We start from the raw sequence: 24,017 nt of genomic DNA, 5'->3' as shown, positions 1-24,017 counted from the left end.
GACCTCTTGAAGGCCCTCTCCCCGCCCCCTCCAATGGAGCACAAGATGGCTTCAGCCGCAGGAGGGCTGACTTCTCACTGTGCATGGTGGCTCTGTGTGGGGACGTTGCCTGTACAGTAGCCTCCCCTGACGCAAGCGAGGGGCGCTCTCCAACAGAGCGGATCCCTTTACACCCCTGGCTGAGGACATTGTCCCTGAAACCTGGCATCCCTCCCCATGGAAGAGGTGACGTCGGCTGGCTGGAAGAAAGGGAGGAGGAGGAGGAGGAGGAGGAGGAGGAGGAGGAGGAGGAGGAGGAGGAGGAGGCTGGTGGTGAGAGGGGCTGCGGGGAGACCATTCTCAGAGCTGGATGTATACCCAGCGCACAGCCTTATCCGACCACCCCTCCGTGTAATTCAAGAACGAGAGAGAGAGAGAGAGAGAGAGAGAGAGAGAGAGAGAGAGAGAGAGAGAGAGAGAGAGAGAGAGAGAGAGAGAGAACCTTCCCTTCTGGGCCCCGTACAGTATCTCCCCCCCCCCCCCCCCGCACCCAACACTCTCTAATTTCCCTGCCATCCGCATAAGTCCATCTTGATTTACCTCCGACTCATCGTCTCTTATTTTTAGACCTCCTCCAAGCCTCCAGGCCTCCGCCTTCCCACCCAGCCTCAAATACCTCCCCTCCACCCCCCTCCTTAATATGGCAATAAGGAAAGGCCGTCAAATATCAGCCTTGGAGAGAGGAAGACCTGGCCAAGGTGAGGCCCTGATAATAAACCAGAGAGTGAACAGAGGCAGGTGGTTCGGTCGGGCAGGTGAGGGTTCGGAGGCTCCCCGGACCGGGATGCAGGTGGCTGTTGGGCAGGGCGGGGCCCCTCCAGCTCCCATATACATATATAGGCAGGGAGCAGAGGGGTGGGGTGTCTCTTGCGGGCAGTGCCAAATGCCTGGGGATAAGACAGCCCTCCATCTCCGGGGCACCTCCCCTCCCGGCTGCTTTTATGGGCTGCCCGTTGGTCCCTGCCTTTGCTTTTGACACCCCTCGCCCCTCGGAGAGGTTGTCGCCACCCTGACGGAGCAAGGGCCCCCCTCGGCCAACTCTCCGGGCTGCCTGCCTGTGTCAGCAAAGAACCCAGACGTCCTTGCCCCCCGGAGCCCCCTGCCCTGACAGCTGCCTTAAAGGCAAAGGCGGGAGAGGGGGAGGAAGGGAGGAAGAGGAGGAGAAGAGGGCCACCTCTCCTTGCACAGCCATCTTCCAGGGGTCAGGTTGACTTTCTGCATTGCCAGGGGAAGGACGAAGGACCACTGCCCCCGGAGAGCCCAGAGGGACGTCTCTGCTATTCAATCTCCTTCTCTCCTCCTTCAGTTTGGGGCTTCCTCTCCCGGGAAGGTCAAGCAGGATGAAGTGGCTCGGGGTAGCCCTCGTGGCCTTGCTGCTGGCCGCTTTTGGCCCGCTGGGCCGGGGCGATGACGGGCTGGATTTCCCCGAGTACGATGGCATCGACCGGGTCATCGACGTCAACGCCAAGAACTACAAGAACGTCTTGAAGAAGTACGAGATCCTGGCTCTGCTGTACCACGAGCCCATCGGGGACGACAAGGCATCCCAGAAGCAGTTTGAGCTGGAGGAGCTGATCTTGGAGGTAACGACCAGGGATGTGCTGGAGGGAGGCGGCTGGCAGGGGGACACAGATGTCCCCCCCCCAGGAAACTCTTGTCCCAAAACAGCCATTTAGCAAGGAAGGGCAGCAGGCAACTCAGGTTATGGAAACGGGTGAGGTCAAGGAATTTCAGGAGCTTGGAGAACTCTGTGATTCCATATCTGTGAATCTATGGCTTGGGTGGTGCAAGTGCTGGGTGGCAAAGGGGCAGATGTCCCGGGGGTATTATATTGGGGGGGTCCCCATGCTGTAGATCGTGGGGGAGGCTACCCAAAAGCAACAGCATTCAGCTGGTTTGCTGAGTCCTCTGATTCTGCAGGAATTTTGCACCACCTGCCGTGTTATGTGGGAATTTCTACCACGACAAAACCCAGCCTTCTCCTCTCCCCCCCGCTCCCTCCCCAAACCCCAATGATGGGTGGGATGCAACCCCTCCTTCTCTGATCCTTTCCCTGAATCCGTCTCAGGGGAGGAGCGTGGATGTGTGGAAGGAGTTGCAAGATCAGGGGAATGGGCAAAGAGGGACTGTCCCTCGTGCTCGGCTAAACTTTTGGGCTGGTTGTTGCTGGGGCTGTGATGCTGGCGTCCGTGGAACTCCACTGCCTGACCCACCTTGCAAGGTTGTTGTTGGGGGGATTCCATGAGGAAGATGGAGAACCACACAGGCCACCTTGAGCTCCTTGGAGAGAAAATGATGGGATACAAATGCAATAAATATATACTCATAAACCTGGGTCAATCCAGCAAGGGGGTTCTCTTCATTGTGTGTCTGCCTTGTGAATGGAAGGCAGGGGCAGAAAACCTCTTTATTATTATTATTATTTCATAAGATTTATATGCTGTTTCATGGGTTTTGTTTTTTTTTAAAAAAAGAAAATGCTCAGACAATCCTGACGACTGTTTGCCCTCTGCAACCTGTCCAAGCTTAGGGCTACAACTTCACGTGCGATACACAAGCATGCCCACCACGTGCGCTGCTGCAATCGCACCTCTGTGCAAATCTGGGGTGCAGAACCAGGCGAAAGAGATTGCCTCCCCCCAGGCCCAGATCTGCAAAAGCCTGCTCAGGGCTGCATCCCCCTATCCCAGACAGAGTGCCATGCACTTCTCTCCCAAGAGACGAGAGCAACAGCCGGGGCTAAAATTGCCATCTCCTTAATTGGCGCCTTCGGAGGGCTGCAAGAACCTTCTCCTCCTCCTCCTCTCCAGAAAGGCAGCCCTGGAATAGTTTCCTTAGGAATCTTGCCTGGGGGGCAGGAAAGCAGGGAGGGGCTGAGGCCAAGGGCTGCCCAGGGAAGGGGCTGCAGAGGCAGCCAGCGCAGGTCAGTGGAACTTTCTAAAAATGGCCCCAAGGAAGGAGGAGGGAGAACAAGACACATTTCAGAGATGGTCTCCATTCGGGAAGCGTCATTTTGGCATTCCTCAGACTGCAGCAACTTAGCGGGGGGGGGGGCGTGAAGGTGTTGGGTGACCCAAGGAGGGAGGGGTGGGGTGAGAAAAGGAGGTCAGTCAGAAGTGGGGACACTTAGGAACAGGAAACTGCGGGCAATCTGGTCTGCCGTGCAGCTGGAAGGGATCGGAAGGGTCTGGCTTAGTTTTGCAATAATGGGCCATTTAGAGACAGAGGGGGAATTCAATTAGGTGCCCATTTAATTCAGTTTCTCAACTGAATTCTCAGTTGTCAATTCACAACCTGAAAAGAAAGCGTCATATTGGAATTCGCACTGCTCTGAATTTTGCAACGGGTTTTTTCCAGCGAAGCAATGGTTCTGAAAACCACATTGACTGGGGTAAAAACCAGAGGAAGAAACGCAGAGAGCTAGTGTGGTGTAGGGGTTAAACAGCTAGATGAAGACCTGGCAGGGTTCAAATCCCCTCAGTCAGGAAGCTCCCTGGGTGACCTTAGGACAATCACAGTCTCTCAGCCGAACCTTCCTCACAGGGTTGTTGTGAGGATAAAATGGAGTGGGGACAGCTATGTACACCCCCTTGAGCTCCTTGGAGGAAAGGTGGGATAATGATAATGATAATAATAACAATAGTAATAATAGTATGCTGCAGAAATTCACACTGAAATTGGGGTGAATTTTCAGAAATTCTTTTTATTTTATTTTTTAAATGACATACGGAGGAGGAAATGTGAGGAACAGAAATTAAAACGAGAGAAAAATGAAAAAGTTATAAAAACCAAAACTGACAAGCTGCAACACCACCACTTAGTGCTGTTTTGTAATCCCCAAGTGAAAAGGATGACCACTTAAGACGTCACCCCCCTCCCCCAAAAAAGGAATAAAAACTACACAGATTTGCATCCAATGTGCATATGCTAATGTAGCTATAATTGCTATAATTTAAGAGCCTGGCTGCTGCCAAAGGGCTCCATCCAGTCCAGCCTCCTCTTCTCACGGTGGTCAACGAAATGCCTCAATGGGAAACCCACAAGCAGGGTCCGAGCGCAAGAGCAGCTCTCCCCTCCTGTGGCTTCCAGAAGCTGGCATTCAGAAGCATCGCTGCCTCTGACCATGGGGAGCAGACCAGAAGCAACCGGTGGCCCTCTCCTCCTCCATGAATTCCTCCATTACTCTTTTAAAGCCATCCAAGTTGGTGGCCATCCTTGTCTCCTGTGGCAGGGAGTTCCACAGTTTAACTCTGTGCTGCCTGAAGGAGGACTTCCTTTAAAACTTTAATAGGGAGACAATGCACTTCAGCCCAGGGATGACAAAGGCTGCTGTCCAACTGCTGATCCGGGTTGAGGAGCAACATCAAGGAAAACACACACACACATACAGCTGTTCCCTTTCTTAAGGTCCATTTATCTTTAAACGGGACTTCGACACAGCTCTTCAAAGACAGGGGTGTCCTCCGTCAAGCAGGACACAGGGCCTCCCTATCTAGGCTGCTTGGGGAGGAAGGGAAGGGTCTAAATTCATAGAATCATAGAGTCAGAAGGGACCCCAAGGGTCTTCTATTCCAGCCCCCAGCCATGCACTAAATAATAATCTTGGCCACAGGGCTTTCGGCTGTACTGGCTGGGATTTTTCTTCTCCCAGAGAGTCAAAGGTGCTTCGATGTATAAACCCAGGCATCCCCAAACTGCGGCCCTCCAGATGTTTTGGCCTTCAACTCCCATGATCCCTAGCTAACAGGACCAGTGGTTGGGGAAGATGGGAATTGTAGTCCAAAACAGCTGGAGGGCCGAAGTTTGGGGATGCCTGTATAAACCCAATGCTTCTGTCTCAGTCTAATCCAGGGGTCAGCAACCTTTTTCAGCTGTGGGCCGGTCCACCGTCCCTCAAACCATGTGGTGAGCTGGGCCAGACTATATAAAAGCACACATTCTACTCATGTAAAAACACCAGGCAGGCTCCACAAATAACCCAGAGGTGCATTTTAAATAAAAGGACCCATTCTACTCATGTAAAAACACATTGATTCCCAGACCGTCCTCAGGCCGGATTGAGAAGGCGATTGGGCTGCATCCGGCCCATGGGCCTTAGGTTGCCTACCCCTGGTCTTAAACCATGACCAGATTTCGAGGGTTTTTTAAACCCTGCAAAAAAAAAACCCACCAACCCTGCAGGACCTCATTCTCATTGGTTGTGAAATAAGGTGAGGTGACAGTTGTCCTTTGCCACCAGATGATGATGATTATTATTATTATTATTATTATTATTATTATTTATACCCTGTCCTCCCTGGCCAGGGCTGGGCTCAGGGTGGCTAACACCAAATATAAATTACAATAAAATGTAATACAAAACAACAACAACAAACAAACAAACAAACAAACAGTTAATTAAAATGCAGCTTAAAATGCAGCCTCATTTTAGTAGTAGCCCATAAATCAAGACCATAAAGGGAGGAAACATCAGGTGACATCTCTGATTCAGACCGGCCCCCAATGGAGCAAACAAACAGGAGAGTGATGGTTGGGAGACTTTCTGGACACACAGGCAGCAGCCCCCAGGTGGCACCAGGGAGGAACACAGTGCGAATTCTGAGCAATAGAGTTCTGATTCTCCTTCATTGCAGCTTTGGGGGACAAACAAAGGGCTAGGTGGGTCTTTTGTGGCTCACAGGCACTGGAGATCCCTGTGGCTGACATCTCCAGACAGAGGGGCATTGAGTGGCAGCCAGAGGCAGCCAGAGGTGAGGCCTAATCCCATCTGACTTCTTTGTTTATTGAGACAATTTATATACCACTTAATTGCAAAAATCTCTAAGTGCGTACAAGGGATGAAACTCAGGGGAAATGGAATTGGCTAAAATTATTAAATCAGGCTTCAGTTAAATTGCCTGACATTTTCTTTTCTAAAGTCTTCAGTAAGAACCAGAAGTTCAACAGGGAGAGTGCGCCAGTGTGACCTCGGCTAGAATTTAGTCCCACAAAGACAATTGCGGTAGCTGTGGTTCCTGCAAGGGGTCGGAATACGATTCTATGGTTCTATGAGTGCACAGGGCATCTGAGGCACAGTCTCCCCCAAGAATCACAGTGATTGGCCAAGGATGTAAGGGATCGGGTGGTCCTTGAAGTATCCTGGTGAATTAACACAAGACTCTTGAACCTGGCCTGGTCCCCTATAGGCAGCCTTCCATGGGAGCTGCATGCTGTGGGCAGACTGTCTCCCCCCACTCCAGGCGCAGCTGGGTTCCTCAGGCTTTCCGAAAGGACACCCTCTCCTCCCCTGCCCACCTTGAAGCCTTCTCCCTGCAGAGAGACATTCCAAGACAGCTTCCGAACGCCGTCATTGCTTCCATCCCTAAATATTCTCCGCTCCCTGGCACTAGCCTTCAGAGGAGAAGGACGATATTAATTCCGGCTGGGTTATTGGAGTCACCTTTAACAGGCTTCCCAGAACGAGGCCTGCAAGGTGGAGACAGATCACCTCTGCCTGGGCTCTGGACAGGGCGGATGTATTCAAGAGATGGAGATCATACAATCATGGAGTTGGGAGGTATCCCAAGGGTCATCTAGTCCAACCCCCTGCAAGGCAGGAATCACAGCTAAAGATGGCAATGCAAGCCCTGCTTAACCCCAACGAAGGAGAGTCCGCCCCCTTCTGAGAGAGGCCCTTCCACTGTCGAGATGCTCTTACCCGCAGAAAGTTCCTCCGAATGCTGAGCCCTTTCCTGTAATTTGAATCTGTTGGTTCGGGTTCCACGCTTTGTTCCTGCTATTCTTTGATTTCTTGCAGCGCTGCTGCAGGGTAAACATGAATTAATATTTTCCTAATAGACTCTCAGGGAGCCAATGTTGGCCAAAGACATTTTCTGCCTGAAGCCCAGTGCTAATAATAATAATAATAATAATAATAATAATAATAATAATAATAATTTATTATTTATACCCCGCCCATCTGGCCAGGTTCCCCCAGCCACTCTGGGTGGCTTCCAACAAAACATTAAAATACAGAAATCCATCAAACATTAAAAGCTTCCTTGTCATGACTTGGCACTAAGTAGCTTCCTCTGCCCATCAAGTTTAGTGATGCCAACACCGGCTGGAAGCAGCTCTGCAGTGTTTCAGAAACAGGGGACATCCTACTGGATCGAGCCCAAGGGAGGCCTTCTAGCCTATCCTCCTGTCCTCATCACAGTGGCCAAATACCCCAGAGAACCTTGGAATTGAGATAGACTGCGTCTGAGACTGGAGGCTCCATCAGAACCTAAGAAGAACCCGGCTGCTGGATCAGGCCAGTTACCTGATCCTGTGCTCACCATGGCCACCCAGGTGCCTGCAGGAAACCCCCAAGCAGAAAACCCCAGTCTCAAACCCCAACCCTATAAGAATCTTTACATGGTTGCCCTTTTGGATTCCGAGCTGCCAAGCATTTGCAACATGTTCTCTGTTTGGGCGGAGGCATCTGGGATCCAACACTTACTGCCTTCAATATTTGTCAACCTTTCAGAGCTGATATTCAGCAGGATTCGATATCCAGCATTTTGTGTTTGACGATAGCTGCCTTCCCACGGAATTCAGCGTTTGAAAACGTTTGAAACCCTGACAGATTTTTATTTTATTTTATTTTATTTTTTGCTAGTTGATTGCTAGTTAGTAGATATATGACACTGGAGACTGTGCCTGAAAGGAAATTCCTGCTCTCCTTTTGAAAACAGGGGTTGAAACCGAACAACCAAATAACCATGTGCAGAGTGTGTTTTGCGCATCCCTGGGTAACGAGTCCCTCCAGCCAAAACACACACGTGGGGCAGCCTGTGAGGCTTCCGAGTCAAGTGGTATGCGGCTGCCTGACTCCCTGAGCCCCAGAACCTGCCTGTTGAGAGCTTAAGCTCCCTGAGGAAGATGGACTTGGCAAGGCCAATCCATTTGCCGGAAGGGTGTCCTGCCTAGCTTCACAGCAAAGGGCCCAGCCTCTCCCCTTTTCAGAAATTACCAGTGACTCTCGGATTTTGTTGCATTCGCTAAAAAGCTTTACGTAATTGCATTTTGAATAAATGTGTAGTTAATTCTATTCTGTTTACCTTCCTTAGCGGCTTGTGCAAACTGCTCCTTTTAAAGGGTAGGGTTGGGGGATTTTTGGAATGAGTTCATGGGACCAAAAGGACAGATTTGGACCCTCTGAAAAGCAGCAGCTTCCACAGCTCGCAAGGATGGCAAAAGTCCAAAAGGGCGGCAAGTTTTCCTGCAAAAAGCCTTTCCCTCCAGCGTCCGGGAGCTTGTTCATTCCCATCTTCTCCCTCTTCTCTCTCTCTTTCTCTCTCGATTCGTCTGCCTGCCCTCCTGTTGACTCTTTCTCCTAGTTAGCAGCCCAAGTCCTGGAAGATAAAGGCGTGGGGTTTGGCCTGGTGGACTCAGAGAAGGATGCAGCGGTGGCCAAGAAATTAGGTAAGTGCCTGGCAGGGAGGGTGGGCTGCAAGGTGCTGCTGGAAAGCAGGTTGAGGTGGTGGGCTGGGTGCGGGGAGGTTTGCTGCGGACCAAAAGGGCGTCTGGCTACCTTTTCCTCCAGGAGGGCAGCCTTTTCTACACTTTCCAGATTGGAGAAACAACATCAGCAACAGGCTGACAACCGGGGGGAGAAAGGGGGTGAAGCAGGAAGAGCCATAGCTCAGTGCTAGAGCAGCTGTTCTGCATGTAGAACATCCTGGGTTCAATTCTGAACAGCATCTCCAGGTAGAAATCCCTGGTCCGTGCAGACAATCCTGAGCTGGGCAGCCACACCTGTCTCCTCTGAGTATTAATCTCCGGGTGGTGCTGGGGAAGAGCGCCTGCCTGGAAACCCCGGGAGGTGCTGCCAGGCAGTGTAAGCTGTACTGAGCTAGAGGAGCCATGGGGCTGGCTGGCAGGAGAAGGCAGGTTCCTGTGAAATGTCAGTGGTATGCCAACCACCAGGGGGCGGCAGAAGCTCAGAGATCCCTGCAGAATACCTTGAGCCATTCATATACAGTACTGTACTTATAAACAGGATTCTTGCTGCTTTATGGAATTAGAGAGATGAGTCCCCGACCCAGAGGTGGCTGTCAGCTTCAAGCAGTCCTTGCCAAGCTGGCGTCCCGCAGATGTTTTGGACTACAACTCCCATCAGCATCTGCAGCGCCTGATTTATGGCGCAGTTCCCCAACAGAAAACAAAATTGAGATGATCCAAAATTGAGAAGATCCATTTTGGCTCAAGGGCGCCATATTACCACAGATTACTCCCAAGCCCCTGGGCTGATGGGAATTGTAGTTCAGAAGTTTTAGAGGGAGCTGGGTGGGCAAAGACTGGCCTAGAGTATGTGTCCCCATGGTATATGCAAGGTTGAATAGCCCCCCCCCTTGGCCCCCAGCTCCTCTCTCTCCCTTTCTCTCTCTCTCTCCTCTGCCCCCTATACCTTACAGCGGGGGGTTGGGCTAGATGGCCATTGGGGGTCCCTTCTCAAGCAACAGTTCTGTAATTCTATGTCTGTCTCCCCTGTGCAGGCCTGGGGGAAGAAGACAGTGTGTATGTGTTCAAGGATGATGAAATCATCGAGTACGACGGGGAGTTTAGTGCCGACACTTTGGTGGAGTTCATCCTCGATGTAAGTCCTGGGCCTCCTCTTGCCCTGCTTTGCCCCACGGCCTGTCCATATTGGCTGAAATGCCCCCCTGCCTCTCAACGCCTGGGGGGCTAGGGAGTCCTGCTCGCCAGGGTGGAAAAGTAGTGTTTGTGTGTGGACAGAACCCTAGAATTATTTGCGTGGCTGGAGCGTAACTCCCTGGCTATGCACACTTTGGCCTCCAAGCCTGCCCACTGCTGCCCCCTGGAGGGTTGGTCATGAAGGAATGCTGCCCTTGAGCCCCCAAAAGGCTCCCCACCCCACTGCAAAGCCTTAAACGGCTTGATCGCTGAACAAGTCCACCCTCCCTGTAGGAACTAGCCAAGTTCTGAAATTGACTTTGAGGGGGACCCTGTTTTGTGGATGGGGGGGCAGTGGATTGCTGGGGAACAGCCTTCCAAAGATGGCCTGCCTCTCTTGCTCCATCGCTAAAGCCACAGCACTCGGATCATTTGGATAAAAAATGCTCTGGTCTGTTGGACAGTGGAACAAACAGCCTTGGAAGGTCAAGGGGTGGGTTTTATTTCAATACAGGGGGTTAGACTAGATGACCCTGGGTATCCCTTCCAACCATGATTCTGTGATTTTGGTGCTGTGATGCCAACGGTCTGATCCTTCCCTTTCTCCTTCTCTCTCTCCAGGTGATGGAAGACCCAGTGGAGTTCATTGAAGGGGAACGTGAACTCCAGGCGTTTGAGAATGTTGAAGACGAGCCCAAATTGATTGGCTACTTCAAGAACGAAGACTCGGAACGTAGGTGCCTCTTTGGGCCAATGGGAAGGGGGGTGCTGGTCCCCCCAAGAGGCTCTGCTGAAATGCACCCCCCCCAACACAAACACAAACACACATGTAGAAGCACTGGACAGCTCTACCAGTTGGACTGTGCAGGCAGGCCATCTCGGTTGTGGTGGCAGGAGATGGAGGCAGAAATGCTTCTGAATCTCAGCTGCTGTGAGCCAGAGGAGAGGAAGAGAGTTCTTGTGCTTTAATCCTGCCTTTGGGTTACCCATAATGGACATCTTCTTGGCCAATGTGAGGCCAGGGTGCTGGGCTATATGGGACCTCCTTTGGCCTGATCCAGCAACCGGGCTCTGCTTATGTTCTTATGGGGCCTCCAGGTCCAGAGGCAGTCTATCTCGATTCCTAGGTTCTCGGGGGCATTTGCCATTTTCAACAGGTAGACTGCAACTGGTCCTGGAGGCACCACACGGCTGTATCTGCCCCCTAGCCATGGACAGATCAAGCTTCTCAAAGCACAGCCAGATCTCATCATAATGTCAGCCTTGCCAGTCACACAGAAAGGCAGCTGTCCAAGACATTATTATATTTATCTATTAAACCAATTAGTGACTTCTCCCCGCTACCCTCAAAAAAGTAACTCAAGATGGCTTACAACCATGAGATGAATCTGGCTGCTGGAACAGAGCCCAAGGGGTGGGGCATCTCGTCCCGCAGGACAGTGGCCAACCAGGTGCCCCAAATGCAAGCAGCACCTGAGCGCAAGAGTGGGAAGGGACCCGAGGGTCATCTAGTCCAACCCCCTTCTGCAATGCAGGAATCTCTGCTAAAGCATCCCCAACAGGTGGCCATCCAACCTCTGCTTCATACCCTCCAACATTTCTCCAATAAAAATAGGGACAGCGGGACATTCCAGGATCAAATCAGAAACCGGGATGGTTTCTCTAAATCAGGGACGTCGCTGGAAAATAGGGACACTGGGAGGGTCTGCTGCTTAAAGGCCTCCAGTGAAGGAGATTCTGCCACCTTCCGAGGGAGTCTGCTCCACTGCTCCAAGGGAGACTGCCCCTGCTCCACCATTACAGATCTATCCTTCTGTTGGTTCTGCTCCTGTGGGTTTTCTCTGGGAGAGACACAGCCCGGAACGAAACACACAGTGCTGCACATCCACCGTCTTGCTGTGATGGAAAGGAGTGGAACAGAAAGGAGTTCTGTTTTTAAGAAACAGAACGCAGCCCGGAGTTAAAAGTTTGCAGATTTGCACTGATGCCTCGTGTGCTCCCAGACAGCTCCCATCACCCCCCCCCCCCGTCTCCCGCCAATCCCTGCTTCGGGGCCGGAAGCCCCGACCAGCTGACACCCGCATTAAACCAGCTTAACATGTCAGCCCTGTGACCCATCACAGCTCAGCAGCAGAGGGAGAAGCAGCCACTCTCTCGCCTGGGCGGCAGGCCTGGTGTGCGACTGGGGACACAGGGCTGCCCTTGAGGGCCTGGTCTGGGGGCAAAGCTCTGCGGCTGGACGGCTGATGGTGACAGGCAATTGCAGGACTTGAGAACTGGGAGGGACCCCAAGGGCCATCTAGTCCAGCCACCAGCAATGCAGCAATCCAGTGCTCCAAAAACTGCCCTGCCTGCCTGCCTGCCTGCTGCTCAGCTGGGCTCAAGGTTCTTGCATTAATTCAAAGTTTGGGTCCAGGATGCTTCAAGGACTGCCTGCTCCAGGGGTTCCCAAGCCTTTGGGGGAAACTCCCTGCAATGTCCTATAAACTCACCCCCAGTCCCCCCCCCACTACCCTATAAGAAGCATTATTCAGAACAGCGGATTGCATGTCCCACTAAGGCAGTGGTTTTAACCAGTGTGCCGTGGTACCCTGGGGGGCTTTGAATGGTGGTCAGGTGTGCCGGAGGCAACATTGACCTCTGTCCCTCTTTCCTCCTCTCCCCTCCCTCCCTCCTCTGACGCCCTCTTGCGTCTCTGCCTCCTAAAGACCTACACAGCTGTTTTTTTTCCCCCAGGCGAATAGTGCCTCTGGGGCTGGCCAGGGGCTGCTTCCCAGGCCCCTGTGGGGCAGTGTGAGGAGGCATCTCTCTGGGGCGGGGGCCAGAGGACTCCCAAGGAGAGGGGAGAGAAGGCAGAGGGAACCCTCCACAAGGGAGGGTGTTCAGAAAAGGGTGAGGGGCTGCCAGCTCTGCAGGCCAGGGGGGAGCTAACTGGGCTCCTGAGCCCCACAGGGGGGGCTACAGAAAGAACGCAGTGGGTCAAGGGAGCCGTGGACTCAAAAAGGTTGAAAACCACTGCACTAAGGTAATAACACAGTAAAATTCAGCAATCAATTGTACATTTATTCAAAACCCGATTCAAATGATTTAATTTGCAAAATGGATGGACTGGGTCCTGTGAGGCCAGCTTTCCAAAGTCTGAGAGTCATTTAAACCTCCAGTAACACCCCCCACCCCACTGGCTCTTAGCTCCCCCCACAGGTAATCCCACTTCCAGGTTCTTAAGGGTATTTGGCTACTATGGATGCTGGACTAGAGGGGTGATTGCAGGGGGCTGGACAAGAGGACCCCTGGGGGCCCTTCCAACTCTATGATGCTACAATGGCCTGATCGACTTATGTTCTGATCATAGATATTAATAATAATATCAGCCAAAAGCAGGCAGGATCCCCTCGCTCACACACACACCATAGCAACCTTTCAGCCTTTGCCACCCCGGAAACAAGGGGCTGATCCCATTTGTTGTTGTTGTTTAGTCGTTTAGTCGTGTCCGACTCTTCGTGACCCCATGGACCAGAGCACGCCAGGCACTCCTGACTTCCACTGCCTCCCACAGTTTGGTCAGACTCATGTTCGTAGCTTCGAGAACACTGTCCAGCCATCTCATCCTCTGTCGTCCCCTTCTCCTTGTGCCCTCCATCTTTCCCAAAATCAGGGTCTTATCCAGGGAGTCTTCTCTTCTCCTGAGGTGGCCAAAGTATTGGAGCCTCAGCTTCAGGATCTGTCCTTCAGGGCTGATTTCCTTCAGAATAGATAGGTTTGATCTTCTTGCAGTCCATGGGACTCTCAAGAGTCTCCTCCAGCACCAGAATTCAAAAGCATCAATTCTTCGGCGATCAGCCTTCTTTATGGTCCAGCTCTCACTTCCATACATCACTACTGGGAAAACCATAGCTTTAACTATACGGACCTTTGTAGGCAAGGTGATGTTTCTGCTTTTTAAGATGCTGTCTAGGTTTGTCATTGCTTTTCTCCCAAGAAGCAGGCGTCTTTTAATTTCGTGACTGCTGTCACCATCTGCAGTGATCAAGGAGCCCAAGAAAGTAAAATCTCTCACTGCCTCCATTTCTGCCCCTTCTATTTGCCAGGAGGTGATGGGACCAGTGGCCATGATCTTGGTTTTTTTGATGTTGAGCTTCAGACCATATTTTGCGCTCTCCTCTTTCACCCTCATTAAAAGGTTATTTAATTCCTCTTCACTGTCTGCCGTCAAGGTTGTGTCATCTGCATATCGGAGGTTGTTGATATTTCTTCCAGCAATCTTAATTCCGGCTTGGGATTCATCCAGTCCAGCCTTTCACATGATGAATTCTGCATATAAGTTAGAGAAGCAGGGAGACAATATACAGCCTTGTCGTACTCTTTTCCCAATTTTGAACCAATCAGTTGTTCCATATCCAGTTCTAACTGTAGCTTCTTGTCCCACATAGAGATTTCTCAGGAGACAGATGAGGTGATACCAGCAAGTTTGGAAAGCTCTGCAGTGGCCAGAGGATTGGAGAAGATCAGTCTACACCCCAGTCCCAAAGAAGGGCAGTGCCAAAGAATGCTCCAACTACCGCACAATTGCGCTCATTTTGCACGCTAGCAAGGTTATGCTTAAAATTCTACAAGGCAGGCTTAAGCAGTATGTGGACCGAGAACTCCCAGAAGTGCAAGCTGGATTTCGAAGGGGGAGAGGAACCAGAGACCAAATTGCAAACAGGCACTGGATTATGTAGAAAGCTAGAGAGTTCCAGGAAAACATCTACTTCTGCTGATCCCGTTATTTCCCCCTTTCCAGATTTCAAGGCCTACGAAGACGCGGCTGAGGAGTTTCACCCATACATCGATTTCTATGCCACCTTTGACAGCAAGGTACGTAGCTAGCAACAAACACCATCTTGCTTTTGCAGACAGCAGGGGCAGCAAAGGATGGGGCAGGAAACTTGTGTTGAAAGGAAGCTTGCAAGTTGGGGGGGGCATTGTGGCATGAGAAGTTGTGGGGGGGGGGCAGTTTGCAAGTTTCAAAACAGGAGCAGCCAACCCACCTGAGAAACTGATTCCTGCATTGCAAAGGGTTGAGGTAGATGACCTCTGGGGACCCCTCACGACTCTGCAATTCTAGGATTCCACCCCTTCTGATGCTCCTCTCTCTCCCCATTGCAGGTTGCAAAGAAGTTGTCCCTGAAACTAAACGAGATCGACTACTATGAGCCTTTCATGGACGAACCAGTCACCATCCCAGATAAACCCAACAGCGAGGAAGAAATTGTCCAGTTTTTGGAGGAGCACAAGAGGTGAAGAGAAAATGAGGAGGGGGGAGGGGGCATTGGAGGAGGAGGAGCCCCCCCCCCATCTGCCTTCCTGGCTCTAGACAGAGGCACACACAAGCACGCACATGCATGCGCGCGCACACACACACACACACTCCCCACTGAAACAGGCAATTCTTGCTCTTTCTCCCGGCTGACTGCTGTGGATGGAGAGGAGAGTCATCCGTTGCCATGGCAGCAGCAACACCAAAGTCCTTCTCCTGCTGCCATGGCAACTGCACATTTATTGGCTGAGATTCCAAACCCCAAACAGAGAAGTCTTTGCAAACAGGGGCTGGGCTGCAGGGGGGGGAGATGCGTTTTACGGGGTGGGGGTGGGGTGGCATTGCTGTCCATCAGAAGCATCCCCCAGCCAGGCCTCTTGCAGTCAACACTGGCTGGCAGCAGCAGTCAGGCGGGGAGGGGGGCCAGTCCCAGTCCTCCTTGGAGATGCTGTCAGGAATTGAGCTACTGGGCTGGCTGCTGAACTGCAGCATCGATGAGGCGTCGCCCTTGGGGTCCCCTGAGGACAGCCGGCTGGTTTCTGGAGCTCAGGAAACAGGTTGCACCTGCAGCTCTGGCGCCCAGTGGAGGTTCCTGTCCTGAGCTACAGTTCCTGCACTGCACGACCCTCGGGGTCCCTTCCATCCTGCAATTCTGCGAGAGGAATAGCCCAGGGCTAAAGGGGAATAAGGCAAAATGGCGATCAGTTGCCCTGGGGGGTGTTTCAGAAGCCCTAGGAAAAGCCAAAGACCTAGGAGAAAGATCCTCCCTCAAATCACCCCCTCTCTTCCCCCTAACTGCCATCCCCACCACCGCCAGAGCACTTATGGGGAGGCATACGCCCCACCCAACCTCCCCTCTGCTTTGCTGCAGATGTTTCCGCTGACCCTAATCCCCTGGGATTAACCGGGAGGTTTCCTAACCCCAATCCCTCTCCTTCTCTCTCTCCCTCTCAAACCTGGCACAAACAAGGAGCATTTTGTGGCATAAACACCCTTCTCTGTCCTGGGGAGGGAAAGGGGCTGTCTCTCACTTTTGGGGAAGCAGGCCCTGCACCCCTTTTCCCCTCCTCATCTTGGGGGTCCTGTTGGTATGCTTCATGCCCCTGTTTCTCACGCACTCCCCACCACCACCACCACCAATGGCATCTCCATCCAGCTGCTTCTAACACTGGGCAGACGAGGGGCTGTGCGGTTGCTATGGCAGCCTGGCCTTTGCGATTCGCTCACGGGACCAGATTAGGCCTGTTTTGCACGGGGGATGCTTCTCTGCCTCTCTCTTGCTCTCATCCCTGGCATTATCCCTGAACCTCGCTCTGACCCCAAACTGACTCCCCCCCCCCCGGCTACCTGCGTCAAAAGGATTTGCTCAGACTTTTAAGGCTGCATACTCACCCAAATGCATTTTAAAAGCACATTTTGCAGATACAGTATGGGGTCTTTTGTGAGAATATAAGAAGAGGCTGGCTGCTGGATCAGGCCAAAGGGGGCCCATCTAGTCCAGCCTCCTGTTCTCACTGTGGCAAACTAGATGCCCTAAAGGGAAATCCGGAAGCAGGACCCGAACACAGGAGGAACTCTCCCCTCCTGCGGTTTCCAACAACTTGTATTCAGAAGTATCGCTGCCTCTGACTGTAGAGGCAGAGCAGAGCCATCCTGGCCAGGAGCCACAAATAGTCTCCTCCTCCATAAATTTGTCTCATCCTCTTTTAAAGCCATCCAGATTGGTGGCCATTGCTGCCTCCAGTGGGAGGGAGTTCCACAGTTTAACTATGTGCAGCGTGAAGAAGGACTTCCTTTTATCAGTTCTGAATCTTCCAACACTCAGCCCCCACTGAGCACTGGTGTTATGGGGGGGAGAGAGAAACTCCCTTCTCATCCACTTTCTCCAAGTCACGTATAGAATCATAGAATTGTAGGGAGTGACCCTGACGGTCATCTAGTCCAGGGATAGGCAAACTAAGGCCTGGGGGCCAGATGCGGCCCAATCACCTTCTCAATCCAGCCCGCAGATGGTCCAGGAATCAGTGTGTTTTTACATGAGTAGAATGTGTGCTTTTATTTAAAATGCATCTCTGGGTTATTTGTGGGGCATAGGAATTTGTTCATTCCCCCCCCAAAAAAAATAGTCTGCCCCCTCACAAGGTCTTAGGGACAGTGGACCGGCCCCCTGCTGAAAAAAGTTTGCTGACCCCTGATTCTAGTCCAACCCCCTGCAATGCAATAATTTTACCAGGACTGGCCCACCCATGAGGCAAGTTGAGGCAAGAGCCTCAGGCAGCAGAATCCACAGGGGCAGCAGATCCAGCCTCCAAGGGATGTATTGCCTCCTCCTCCTCCTGCTGCTGCTGCTGCCTCCTTAGTCATTGTTCTGAATTCAGGGCTGGTGGCCTAGAGATGCAAATTGTACCAGGGAGAACCGCTGAGCTGTGGCCTCTTCTCTCCCCGCCCATGGCTGATTTTTGGCCTTCTCCAAACTCGCATGCATAGCCGCCTATCCAAACAGCTTTCCGGTCCGGCAAAGGTATTTGCCACCCACTCACAGCCCCAAGATTTTTGCTGCCATCTGCAGATTGGGTTAACTGAAAGATGAGGCTCTGACAGTTCCTTCCGATGATTAACAGGATTTTGCAAGGCAGAGTTGGAGGGGAGTTGCAGGATTTCAACAGGAGCTCCACTGAAGATCATTTGGACCGGGAGCATGAAAGGAGTTTGCGTGTGTTTCCCCCTCTTCCTCAAACTCTCTCTCCTGCCCCTCTTGTCTTATAGGCCCACACTGAGGAAACTTCAGCCAGAAAGCATGTATGAGACTTGGGTACGTCTAGGGGAAGCCGGGGGGGGGGGGGGGAGGGCAGGAGGGGAGAAAGAGGAACACCTCTGGAATTCTCTGCATCCAAACCTCTCCCTGGATTTGGGGGTTTCAAATTTCCTGGAGTGCTTCTGCAGATGTGTTGCTGATGCACCTCACACACACACACCCCATATTAGCTGGAAGCAGAAATAATTGAGAGGATTTCACACAGCATTTATATCATGCAGCAATGCCCTTCCCTGTGGCCAAGATATTTCTAATAATGTCTACTCACAAGTATAAACAGAACTGTTTTTCTATTAAGGAATGGGGTGGAATTGAGCAAGACATATGAGTGATTAAGTATTCCACTAGCTACCTAACTCCCCCCTAGGTGACAAAACGGACATGGGGCAATTCAGAGAAAATATTTTCAAGGGGAAATTGACCACTAATCCCCCAGCCAGTACAAATGCCAAACTTTCTTTGCTTTTATAATTTTATGATGATTTTAATGATTTCATTGTATGGCCCCATGCTATTTGTTTAATGAGCTGGAAATTTAGAAATACCAAGATGTCTCTTTTCGTGACTTTTGTTCTCTGTGTGTGTGTGCCTTTCTTCCGCCGCTACACCACCAAGGTACATTGATAAAACACGGTGATCTCGAGGCCATTGTAAGTGAGATCCCTGCAGCCTCGTTCATTCAGAAAAACGTATACCTTGCCACCCCACCCAGCTATTCACAAAGACACACCAAACGGCCTCGCCATAAATAATTCACCCAGGTGCAAACAGCACAAAAGCAGCAACTTTTGTGCAAACTGATACGGCTGTGTTGCCCAGATGAAAATGACCAACTTCTTTTTGTTTTGAACTCATGGACGTTTGTTCCAGCTCTTCCTTTGCCCTATGGACGTAGGTGACAAAACCTTCCCGGAGCTTGTCATCAAGTTGCAGATGTGTCCCTCAAAAAACCTCCTTGCCCTGTTGGTGTGGGAAAGTGCCCTTCATCAAGGAGTTCTCCTGCGAAGGAGAGCTGTACTTGAGAGTCACTGTGAAGAGCACTGAGTGGCTAGTGCCTGGGATGTCACCGATTACTATGCATGCTCCTGCCCAGCTTGCGTTCCTTGCAACAGGACTTGCGCCATGGGGCCTCGTGGTCAGTGTCTTTACCACTGGTAAGACAGAGGCCATGAGCAGGGATGCTGGAGAATTCTGACATAGACAAAAATGGGAGCCGAAATTGCGAATGTTTGGTGGAAATTTGTCCGGCAAATATGGGAACAGAGTTTTGAGTCCTAGTTGGGATTTGAACTCTGGTCTCCCAGGTCCTCTAACCTCCACACCACATTGCCTCTTGATACAAGAACAGAAAGCTATGCTTTCTTACACCCCCTGCTAGTGAGTAACATCTCTCTCTCTTTCCCCCTCTCTTTGTCCCTCCAGGAGGATGATATGGATGGCATCCATATTGTTGCTTTTGCAGAGGAAGACGACCCTGGTGAGTTGCCCCGACAGAGAATGGGGAGCAGAGCTTCATGGCCGGGGGGGGGGGGGCTTGCCTGCATTCCGGCATGGCGCCGTCTCCATTCTCTTCCCCAATGGTTATTTTCCCATGTTTCCACATCGACAGTAACTAAAAAACCAGGAAAGGAATGTGGTAAATATTACATTAGAAGGGGGCATTCAAAACATATCATAAAAATGCATCCAAACTAACAATTGAAAGAAACAGAGGAAGAACTGATACACAAAACTTTAGCTTGCTGTGGCTACAAAGGTAGCACTCATCCTACACCCTAAATTTAAAGCACTCTTATTCCACTTTAACAGTCATGGCTCCCCCCCCCCCCCAAAGCCCTGTCATGTGGTGAAAGAGTACTCTAAGCCCTTGGCATGGATGTGGAAACCACAGCAGCCTTCCAAGAGAGGAAATGATTTTGATGGAGAAGTTTGATCAAATCTATCAAGTGATTCTCCTGTCCGTAACTGGGGCAGATTTTGCCACGAGACTCTTTGGATTCCTGCCGTCTCTCTTTGCTGTTATCCTACTGGAGCCCCATGGATGCCACGTGGGGAGGGAGGAGCCATCTCAGCGGTTGCCTGAAACTGGGTTGAAATGGTGACTCTCTTTAGGAAGGGCAGGAGATGGGTGGGGAGGGCCTTGATTTGTGGGGGGAGGCCTTTGCACGGGAAAGCTGGCAGACAGGACACTGGCTGCCCTCTGACCTCCCTCTCTCCTCAACACTTTCTTGCCACAGATGGTTATGAGTTCCTGGAAATCCTGAAGGACGTTGCCCAAGACAACACAGACAACCCAGACCTCAGTATCATCTGGATCGACCCTGAGGACTTTCCACTGGTGAACAGGCAATTGTGCTCTTTAGCGGGGGTGGAGGCGTGGCTGCCAAGGGCGCCATGGCTTATTCTTGCTGCTATGGCTGCCACCAACGCCCCCCTAAGTTGGATTAGACCCATTTCTTGGAAGAAAGCCACTACCAATGGCCGGTGTCCCCACCACCGCTTTGTGACCCACCCACCCTCCACAAAATCTGCCTGCAAGTCTTTGTGGACCCTCATTCCCCTTTCTCTCTTTTTCTCTCTCAGCTGGTCCCCTACTGGGAGAAGACTTTCGACATTGACCTGTCCCGGCCTCAGATTGGCGTCGTCAACGTAACGGATGTAAGTGACCACGGGCACAGGAGAGACGGGCACCTCTGCCGCTCTTGCAGAGCCCAAACCGGGCTCATGCCTCTTGAGAACGCCTTTGTAGAATTTGTAGGGAAGTGTTTCTGAATTCCAAGATGGGAAATTCACCGGTTGTATGGCAAACAAGCTGTTTCTGGAAGCCCCCATCAGAAAAAAAAATCCCCAGTACGCAACGAAGCAACATTTTAAGGTTCCTGCCTTCAAGGCTGTGACTCCCAGAGCTCCCCCTCAGCCCTTCTTTCAGATAGCTCTGTTATAGACAGCGACAGAGGTCAAGACATTCATGCAGGCAGAGGCTGGGAAGTTATGGGGAAAACGTTATCTGAGAAAGAGCCCGGGAGCCACCTCAGTCACCTGCTGTATGTTTCCCTTGACACCAGGGATGAACTGGGCTGGATTTAGGTTTGATGAGGCCCTCAGCTACCTAAGGTAATGGGGCCCTTGATATGCCCAGCTGTCCTTTGTCAACAACAAATTGCCGCTGTTTTTTGTGTTGAATAGATGCTATATGGTAATATAATTTATGGACCTAATAGGTATCTAAACCCATTTGCACATGTGGGCCTGCAACCAGTTAATGCAGAATGTAGGCACCCTATATATAGAAAGGAGCAAACCAGTGATATTTGAGGGAGCAGGCTAGCAGGCAGGGCCCATAACTTACACCACAGGAGGCTACACAACACAAAACACTGTTTCTGTATGTAGGTTTTATTTTATTTGTTTTTTATCTTATAGTTTGGAAATGTACATTCAGTTATTTTTCCCTTTAATTTTTTTTTGGGGGGGCAAGAGAGTTTAGCTTATATGTAACTTATATGTAGCTTAAACAAAATTAAAAAATTATTCCAGTAGCACCTTAGAGACCAACTAAGGGACCCAGGTGGCGCTGTGGTTAAACCACTGAGCCTAGGGCTTGCTGATCAGAAGGTCGGTGGTTCGAATCCCTGTGACGGGGTGAGCTCCCGTTGCTTGGTCCCAGCTCCTGCCAACCTAGCAGTTCGAAAGCACGTCAAAATGCAAGTAGATAAATAGGAACCGCTACAGCGGGAAGGTAAACGGCATTTCCGTGCGCTGCTCTGGTTTGCCAGAAGCAGCTTTGTCATGCTGGCCACATGACCTGGAAGCTATACGCCGGCTCCCTCGGCCAATAATGCGAGATGAGCGTGCAACCCCAGAGTCGGTCACGACTGGACCTAATGGTCAGGGGTCCCTTTACCTTTTTAAGTTTGTCATAGGTATGAGCTTTCGTGTGCACAAAAGCTCATACCTATGACAAACTTAGTTGGTCTCTAAGGTGCTACTGGAAGGATTTTTTAATTTTGTTTAAGCTACATATAAGTTACATATAAGCTAAACTCTCTTGCCCCCCCCAAAAAAAATTTGTTTTGACTGTGTCAGACCAGCACGGCTACCTACCTGTAACTTATATGTAGCTTGTTTAGTTTATATGTAAATCCGGCACTGGGATGAATCAAACACAAACTGTTTTGTGACTCCTGCGTTGCACGACCTCCTGGGGTGCCTTGCAATGCTATGACAAATACAAACTTTTTCACAGTCTTGGGAAAGTTCATGGGAAAGCTCAGGGGTGGGGGGGAAATCAAAACATCATACATATTTTACCCCCAAAAAATATCCTTCACTACACCCTATATCCTTTCTTATCTTCAGAACAGATAAATGTAAAATATTTAACCTGCACAGAACATCACAAATCAGTAGGATGATCTCCAGCTGAATTTTGCATTCCCCCCCCCACCCCAGGCTGACAGCATATGGCTGGAGATGGACGATGAGGATGACCTGCCCTCCACAGAGGAGTTGGAAGACTGGATTGAGGATGTGCTGGATGGAGACATCAACACAGAAGATGACGACGATGACGATGATGACGACGACGATGACGATGATGACGACGATGACTAGAGGCTCCCGTTCTTTGTGGAAGGCAGAGCCTGCCTGTGGAGGTCCACCTGTGTCACACCTGTCCCCAGAGTGTCACTCAGGGGGCCACAGGGCCTGGCGCCTCTGGCCGACACGAAATTCAACGCTTTGCCACCAGACCCTAGCAAGAACGTATTTTTATATTGATCCTATTTAAGTCAAGGGCCCCCATCCTGTACTGAACCCCACGTGTTCCCACCCTCCCCCGAGGACCCCGCTCTGCCCTCTGCCACTGTAGGGAGAAAACGGGGTGCCCCATTTTCTCCCTACAGGGGCACCCCCTGAGCCCTCTCTCCCCTTCCCGCCTTAGGCTCGCCAGGTGTCCTTCAGGCTCTGGTCCTGAAGATGCTGCTTCTGCATGGACCATCCGTTTTCCCTGGGATGCTAAGCCCAGCTCAGATTTTCCAGGGTGGATGCCAGCAAGGAGCAAGGCTCTTTGCCTGTTCCTAACCCTCAGCATCCTGGTTTATCAGGGAACTTGATGGACCCCCAACTCAGCACAGGCAGAGATGTGTGTTGTCGGCCCAGTGAATTTCCCATCATGCCTCTCTGTGTGCTTCCCCTGTGACATCCACTCTGACTGCCAAGGGCTGTCCTGGCAGGGCATCTTTTCTGCCCCTGGGTGTGGGTGGGTGTGAAACCAGGGGCCTTCTGGATGCAGAGCAGATGCCTTCTTTACCATCTCTTCCCAAATGCCTTCCTCTTCCTCACACCATGACACAAAGGAATAGCTCCCGCCTTCTTTGCTAGCATCTCTCTTGGACTTCGTTAAATCTATCACTCACGTGGCTCTTGAGTTTCTGCCAGGAAATGCCTCCCCAAATCATTTCATCAGTTAAACTGAAGAAGGAGGGCAGAGATCAGCCAATAACATTTTTGGGGGGAAATAGAAACAAATGTAATTCCTGGGCTTTGGAGATGAATATATTTGGGCTAAAACTGTCTTGTTAATATTTCTGGAGCGGGGAGACAATCAGGGAGGGTGGGGGGACAACCTGTTCAGCACTCGGTGGGGGTGACACAATGTACAATTTGTATATTTTTCAACAACTTTGTACAGATCAACCAAAGCGATTAAAAAAAAATCAAATAACAATGCTGGTGAAATATTATTTTCTGCCCACCACTGCTACCCTTCTCCCCCACCCCCCAAAATTGTCATAACAATGATGGCATACCATAGCCGCCCATCAGTTATTATGGAGAGCAAGGGCTCAAAGTCCCGAAGGCAAAAAGGACGAAGGAAAGGAATTTATCCTAGATAATGCTTCTTCATAAGAAAAAGAAAAAAGAAAAAGAAACAGCATTATTCAGAACCACGGTTTGCACGACCCACTAAGGAAGATAATAACACAATAAAATTCAAAACAGAAGTGACAGTACATTTATTCAAGACCCAATTAAAATGGTTTAGTTTAATCCATTTAACAGAACTGATGAGCTGGGCCCAGTGATATTAGCTTTTCAAAGTCTGATAGTCCCCTACTCCTCCAGCAACCCACCCTGGCCTCTTAGCATCCCCCTAGGTCAAGGGGGCAATGCCACCCACTTGGGGAGCCCCTGCTCTGGTCC

The 24,017-nt window shown here is 51.0% G+C and overlaps 1 protein-coding gene across 3 annotated transcripts; it reads left to right on the top strand.

Moving 5' to 3' along the window:
• Positions 1 to 636: 636 nt before the first annotated feature.
• CASQ1 (calsequestrin 1) lies at positions 637 to 23,541 on the top strand. Of its 3 annotated transcripts, none has more exons than XM_088659622.1 (12): positions 637 to 737; positions 1,346 to 1,622; positions 8,403 to 8,487; positions 9,561 to 9,661; positions 10,321 to 10,432; positions 14,483 to 14,556; positions 14,848 to 14,978; positions 17,765 to 17,810; positions 19,236 to 19,290; positions 20,051 to 20,151; positions 20,397 to 20,471; positions 22,266 to 23,541. In XM_088659622.1, the coding sequence occupies exons 2-12, from the start codon at positions 1,380 to 1,382 to the stop codon at positions 22,425 to 22,427; spliced, it is 1,185 nt and encodes a 394-aa protein (XP_088515748.1). In that variant the 5' UTR covers positions 637 to 737; positions 1,346 to 1,379; the 3' UTR covers positions 22,428 to 23,541. The 3 variants fall into 3 exon arrangements, with proteins under 3 accessions (XP_088515748.1, XP_088515749.1, XP_034954141.1); XM_088659623.1 differs by having other exon boundaries at positions 700 to 794; XM_035098250.3 differs by lacking the exon at positions 637 to 737 and having other exon boundaries at positions 899 to 1,622.
• The last annotated feature ends 476 nt before the right edge of the window (positions 23,542 to 24,017 follow it).

The sequence above is a fragment of the Zootoca vivipara genome, chromosome 16 (assembly GCF_965207765.1).
Source record: "Zootoca vivipara chromosome 16, rZooViv2.hap1.1, whole genome shotgun sequence".
Taxonomy (NCBI): Eukaryota; Metazoa; Chordata; class Lepidosauria; order Squamata; family Lacertidae; genus Zootoca; species Zootoca vivipara.
This window is presented reverse-complemented; position numbering and strand designations above follow the sequence as displayed.

Excerpts from the sequence above, each read along its gene's own strand:
- CASQ1 (XM_088659622.1), top strand. The coding sequence starts at position 1,380 with ATGAAGTGGCTCGGGGTAGCCCTCGTGGCCTTGCTGCTGGCCGCTTTT. Across the intron at positions 1,623-8,402 it reads TGGAGGAGCTGATCTTGGAG|TTAGCAGCCCAAGTCCTGGA; the intron begins GTAACGACCAGG and ends TCTTTCTCCTAG. Across the intron at positions 14,979-17,764 it reads TTTTTGGAGGAGCACAAGAG|GCCCACACTGAGGAAACTTC; the intron begins GTGAAGAGAAAA and ends CTTGTCTTATAG.